The sequence below is a fragment of the Larus michahellis genome, chromosome 7 (genome assembly GCF_964199755.1).
Source record: "Larus michahellis chromosome 7, bLarMic1.1, whole genome shotgun sequence".
Classification (NCBI taxonomy): domain Eukaryota; kingdom Metazoa; phylum Chordata; class Aves; order Charadriiformes; family Laridae; genus Larus; species Larus michahellis.
Window position 1 is genome coordinate 9,990,629 of NC_133902.1, and position 6,533 is coordinate 9,997,161.

Here is a 6,533-nt window from a genome sequence, read left to right on the forward strand (position 1 = left end):
TTTTTTAACCTGGGGTCAGATTCTCACGTCAATTTTTTCTATGCTAGATGAAGAAAAGAGATGGGATCACCTGGATATGATTTTCAAACAAAACAATACAAAGTTCAGAAGAGGACTAGAGGCTTCCCGAAAATGTGGAAGGTGTACTCTCAGAAAAGACGACTTTTAAAGGTTTGTCAGCCAGGAGTTTTCATTTCATTCTCTTGCCTAGTTTCCAAGTCAATGACATTCCTGGGATTATACATGCACTTAGGTGCTCCACTAGGTAAGAATGCAGAGGTTACATGATGAGCCCGGACATTCACTGATCTATTTACCACTAAAACACATGAGAGGCTGTTTGGATTGTTGGTTTTTTGTTTTAAACAACCACTCAAACAACCACACATAGCACCATGTTTTAGCACAACTTTGCTCATAGCCCCATTAACAAGAACTGACAGATTTCCAGTATTTCAATCCGAACAAGGAGAACTTTTGCTTCATTTTAATTTTTCTCTCTCTTTCTTATTTAAAAAGAAAGGAAAATAAACTACATTGGGAAAGTTGGAACATTCAGAACTTCAGACCCTTTCCCAGCATCTAAAACTTTCTTACAAGCAAAAGCACTACAGTTCAGCTATCTAGGCTCCACCAATTTTTGTGGGATCTCTCCCATTTAGAGGCTTCATTACAGACAGGTTTTTCAGAAAAGCTCACATCCAACAACGCCGCACTCTTTAGATAGCTACTCAGCTCAGGCCCAAAAGGAGTGATGAGTTCTTTCGCAAAGCTAGTCTGCAAACTTTTTTCAGGCTAAAATACTTTAAAATCCACTTTGTTGGAAGATGCCAAGCTTCTGACAAACCCATGTGGGTAACAATACTTCCTCTGTCAATGCTGGCTACATAGATCATAAGTAGCAGAGGGACAGGTACTATATCCGTGCTTAATAATGAGAAGTACCCATTTATACAACTCATGTAACAACAACATGATGAGTAACTGGTGAAGTTGAAGAAAATAAAGTTAAGGCTAACGTTTTGCATGTCTTACTCAGGCTTGCTCTTAGAACTAATCTCTCTGTAGCTCAGAGGTCTCCATGTAATGCAGGGTGATAATACTTTCCACAGTTGTAGGGCTGCTGGAATTCCTCCTTCACTGCAAAGACGACCTTAGAGATCCATAACTGGAAACCGCTATAAAACACATATCATACACACATCATATAAACATACACATACACAATCACATACACAAAACACACATCAGATCACGACATTAGAAAGAAAAGAAATAAAATTTTAATTTCCTTTCTGAGCCTCTAAGGTGCACGTCTGTTATGTCTTCAAGCTTTTGCCTGCAACAGCGTCTAACTGTAGAAGAATGACAGACAAATGAGATTCCTCTCTTTCAAATGAGAGATTTCAGTCATCCAGTCTTTCACAAAAGTACCAATTATCAAAAGGACCATGATAAAAATCATTGGATCCAGAAGTGTCGTTTATCTGCGAGGTACCTCCCTCTCTCATTACACATGCTGGACGAAATTGATGCTTCACTCTAGCAAACAGCAAAACCACCACTGAATTCCACAAGGCAAGATTTGACGCTCTGTTCCTTGCACATAAAGAGATCATTGATACATCAGAAATGGGGAACGATGCAATGTGTGAGGAAATGCAAACAAGACTGCTAGACACCAATAAGAACTCCACCACATTTACTCCTTAATTCTTCTACTAGAAAGCCATTGTCCATCAGGTAACACAAGTAGCCTCTATCTGTAACTGACCCTGCAATTGAACAAAAAGCCTTGAAAGCCATGAGCATATTAGGAAAGCTTTTGCACATGGAGTAATCACTGAAGAAAAACAGTAGAAGCACTTCTCACAGAACCTTTTTTGAAGCAAGGTTGGATAAAAACGGATAGCAGGGAACAATTCTACCTTAGCAGCTTCAGCTGGCGCGAACAGCTATGTCACAGTGAATTAAAACCAAACAACAACAACAACAACAATCTAGATAAGAATCAAGGCAACCCTGGAATGTCACCATTTCAAAAGGACACTTACAGGAAGTGTAAGAGAACAATATGAAGGCAATGGAACTACTGGACTTCCTTTATCAAATACAGGAATTGAGATGGTTTAGAACCATAGCATGTAATGCCCGGTGACTGCTGGATCATTCAGGCTCCCTGCCTGTATACCCCAGGTCATTATGTCTCATGCAGTTACTCCCAGGCTAACTGTTGGGTGCCATCAGGTCACCACAGGTAATATTTGTTTAGATCTTCTGAGGTGGTCACAGCCAGCTATTTGTCTCTCTGCTGCTTTGACCACTGCAGGCCTGTTCTCTGCAGCGGTCTGTCCAGCAGTCTGTCCACATTGTACAGAAACTCTTCTGACAGCATAAAACCAGAACATCCCTACAGTATTTTTAGTCCTCCCTGTTCACAAATGCATCATGCTCATCCACAAACACTGCAGAAAGATCCTAAGTGATAAAGCTCCTGGCAAAATGTAAGATCTGATCAACAGAAAAGGTCAAAACTCTTCCGTTCTAATAACCACAGGCGGGTTAGTAGAGAGATCTCAGTGACAGCAAAGGATGACAAACAGCAACAAACTGCTCAGCGAGGGATAAACCTCAGTTAGTGCAGCTGTTGCTGCAGGATCCCGTTTTAAAATTAATTCTTCAAACAAAGCCTGTTTTCCACCTTTGTGAAAGCAGCGCTCAGATTGTGGCCTAGTTAGAGAGCCAAAGTAAAGTTTGGCATCAAAATACCAGAAAGACTCGCCTCCAAATCACAGTGGCTAATGGCCATTTCAAATACCACCTAAAACTGCACTCAGACTGTTGTACACCAGATTTCAAGGACAGCATAGCAGACATTGCCTGAAGATCACAATTAAAAGGAGATTTGTGCCCTTACTTCTGAACTATGCATTGAACTCCCTGGCTTCACTTTTTTCAACCAAATTACCTTGAAAAATAATCGAGCAAGATTAGAAAATAAAGGTTCAGACACTGAAGATGCTCAGAATCTCCAGTATCCAATCTGCAAAAGATAGCCTTAACTCTTATCCCAAGTATTCTGCTAGAAATTTTAAAGGCAACAGAACCCAGTCTTTTGTTGGGACACACACTGCATTGACCACACAGTAAAAACAAACACAACCACTAAATCTTTTCAGGAGCAAAAGGGCACATCTTGATTTGCTACTATTTCCAGGTCAGTATTATTTACTCCTCATATCTTACACTTACAGAAGTCTTTACTAAGACTAGAAGTGTCAGCAATTTTATCACAGGTACTCATTTATCTGAAAACATACACAGTGTCATTTATGGTACTCTGTTTCAAGTCCTTTGGGCGCATAACCAGAAATTGCAAGCAAATGAGGGAACACTCCCTTCATTACAGAAAATCTGGGTGATGGGCACAGTGACCAACACTTGCTCTTTAGCTATTTGAGCACGGCCACATCAGAGCCTTACCCACAAAATCATGTTTTCACTGCATGCATTTGGTATGCGTAGCTCTAGCTGCATCTCTCATGGTTCTCAGTACTGAAATTCCTTCTCGGTCAGCTATGCTAACTCGGGAAGTTGTCCAACCTTCCGGGGAAAATTGTTGGGAGGGCACTGAAGAACTATCAGTACTTCCCTGAACTCTCAAAGCAAAGCAGGAAAGTTACAATCCAAAAAAAAAGCTCATTCTGTGCTTTAATGCAGACTGATACCTAAAGCTGGATATTGCCATAACCTCGATGCAAGTCTTCACAGAGCGTGAAGTGCACACTACGCTGTAGGCGGTGGTGATGGAGCAGGTGAGATGGTGTGAGGAACCACACCCCCTCGTCCCTTCCATGTCACTCAGCTCCCTTCTGTGCCTTGCAATACAAACAACTGTGGATGGCTCCATGGAACGAAAAGGAATGGTCTGAAAGTACACTGCTTACCTTTGGCACATGGGGAAAAGGCAGCAGTTGCCAGACTATGTTGGAACAATGCATCAAGCAGCAGCTTCACCTTTTCACTTGCCAGCTGTGGGAAGCCCTATGCCCCCATTCTTAAGTCAGTAGGAATGAAAAGGGCTGGAATGCAATACAGACTCTCTGCTCATTCCCACCAATTTAACTTTGAGTGAATTTCATTTCCAAGCTTTTATTTTCCATCCCCAAAGCCTGGATAGGCCCCTGACCAGCCCTTCAAGCTCCGACAGTCTTAAAGACTCCTTAAGACATGGCTTAATCAAGATTACATGAAATAGACTGTCATCTGTGAAAACCAAGTCTCTGGTATAGCACGGTTTTATGTGACTGAATCACGGTGTACTGTCTGGCTGCTACCTCCTGGTGTCAAGGATTGTACAGGAGCTCTCAACTCTTTCCACAGAGCTGGACACATAGAAAAAGTATAGCACAAAATGCCTCAGTGCCAGATGAGCTTCCCACTACCTGGGGTTTCCATGCACCAAGTTACAAGGCTCCACCACGCTGCAAAGAAAGAGTTTTATCACTGGGAGGAATGTTTGTGTTTGTGCTAATTTAGGTCATGGACACCACAATGAGCATGCCTGAGGCCCACCTCTCAGGGACAAGCTGCAGCAGTGGGGGACAGCGGTTGTGCAGCAAAACCCTCTCACTGCAGGATGCTAAGTCACTATCTAAGGAAAACATGTTATTGCCTGCTATACGCTGAGCTGTTCTCCTTTGTGAGCTTGCCAACTGGTAAACAGCATTCCTGGCACACAGATCGCCCTGAATCAAGTCCAGAAAGGATACACAGATATTCACATACATTTGTATATTGATAGCTGAGACTGCCTTGGCTTCTCCTCTTACTGCTAACCACACTGAACTGATAGGTTGCTACCACTCTAACCAAGATGCCAGTTAGACCAAGCAGTGCCATCATCGGGAACATCTCCAGGTGGTATCAAGGCCAAGACAATTTCTCGGAGCACCTCCCAAAAGCCCATTGACCCCGAACCGCAAAAGAGGAGCCCCGTGTCCCTAAACGCCCCCCCACGCCAGCACGGAGCCTGGGAACCCCCCGTGAAGCATCTGCCCGTGCACCCTCTCGGCCCTCCCTCCCGCTGCCTCCCTGGCCGCGGCCAGCACTTACTTGGCTCCGGCCAGTGAACGCTAGCTTGGCGTGGCTGGAGAACCTGCCGCCGGCCGGGCCCTGCCCCGGAGAGCCGGGCCCCGCGGCCGGGGGGCTCCCCGCCGCCTCGTCGGCCCACTCCTGCGGCAGCCCCGCCGACCGGCCGAGGGCCTCCACCTGCCGGGACAGGCGCTCCAGCTGCGCCCGCAGGCGCCGGTTCTCCTGCTGCAGCTCGGAGACGGTGTGTGCCAAGGGGCTGGCGAGGCGCAACACCTCCTCCACCTGCCGGCCCACCCCGTGCTTGAACACCTGGATGTCCGCCCGCATCTCCCGCACGGCGCCCCGCAGCGAGTCCTCGTAGCGCCCCAGGGCCTCGCAGACGCTCTGCGCCTCCCGGCCGTTCAGGTCCTCGACCTCGCCGGCCATGCCGCCCGGAGAGCGCAGCCCGCGCGGCGCGGCCAGGCAGGCGGGGGGCTCGGGAACCGCGAGCGGCAGCCGCCCGGCCGCCTCCCCGCCGCTCCCCTCGGAGGGCGCCCGCCGCCTCCCGGCGGCCCTAAGCCCGGCCCCGGTACCGCCGGGCCGCGGCCCGCTCCCGCCGTGCGGAGAAAGAGCCCGCCCGGACAGCGGCAGCGGGGCACGGCGGGAGGGGAGCGGCTGCCCCGCTCAGCCTTCAGCGGGCAGATGTAATTTCAGGAGGCGATGGTGGAGGAGGGAGGGAGGGAGAAGGGGCGGGGGTTGCGGAGGCCGGAGCGGGCCGGGCGCGGTGGGCTGCGGGCGGGGAGAGGAAGGAGTGGGAGAGGGGGGCCGGGGGGGAAGAGGAGAGAGGCCGAGTGAGGAGAGGAGGGGTGAGTATCTGGTCTTTCCCGGGCTGCTTGGATGATGATGCCAAAGTCAGCACAGCTTATCTCGTTCGGGGGGAGGCAAAGGGAGAGGAGAATCGTCTCTGGCAGAACAAGCCAGACGTGCACATGCATGCGCCTGGAGACACGCGTGATGAAGGCTCAGCGTCCCTTCACGCACGCAAACCTGTGCACGCACCCACCATACTCGCCCCCACACTCAGGAGTTTCCCACCGTGGGCTGCGACTCGGTGGGCATTAATAGTAAACTGCCAAATCCTCCAGCAGGTCCGACGTGTGTGCACGCAGGGTGAGATACACGTTTCTGTCAAACCAGACAGGGCCACAACGGGGCTCTCGGGTTTATTCTTTATTGCCCACTGCCACACAAGACAATACCTCATGCATAAAGCCTCAGAGGAAAAGGGAATCTGGAAGATATTTTAAGCACCATCAGAGTTAGCCTGTATGTGTTCAGCACTTTATGTCAGGTAGCTACAGCTTTTTTGGTGCCATACAAGATTTACCATATTACTGAACCATTGCCTCTTTCTCTCAGGACCACTGCATTCACATGCAAAACTGATTCACTTACACACA

General features: G+C 48.3%; 1 protein-coding gene and 1 long non-coding RNA gene across 3 annotated transcripts in view; one reads left to right on the plus strand and one right to left on the minus strand.

The window, feature by feature from the left end:
* LOC141746546 (uncharacterized) overlaps positions 1–1,300 on the plus strand; it is a 4,233-nt gene extending 2,933 nt beyond the window's left edge. The window contains exon 3 of the long non-coding RNA XR_012588393.1: positions 48–1,300. This is a non-coding gene — a long non-coding RNA (uncharacterized LOC141746546). The remainder of the gene's footprint in view (positions 1–47) is intronic.
* SMTNL2 (smoothelin like 2) overlaps positions 1–5,792 on the minus strand; it is an 18,490-nt gene extending 12,698 nt beyond the window's left edge. The window contains exon 1 of one of the 2 annotated variants that reach the window (XM_074595235.1): positions 5,116–5,792. In XM_074595235.1, the coding sequence (XP_074451336.1) occupies positions 5,116–5,520 (405 nt within the window). In that variant the 5' untranslated portion in view covers positions 5,521–5,792. The remainder of the gene's footprint in view (positions 1–5,115) is intronic. The other variant, XM_074595236.1, reaches the window with a different exon arrangement.
* Positions 5,793–6,533: the final 741 nt, after the last annotated feature.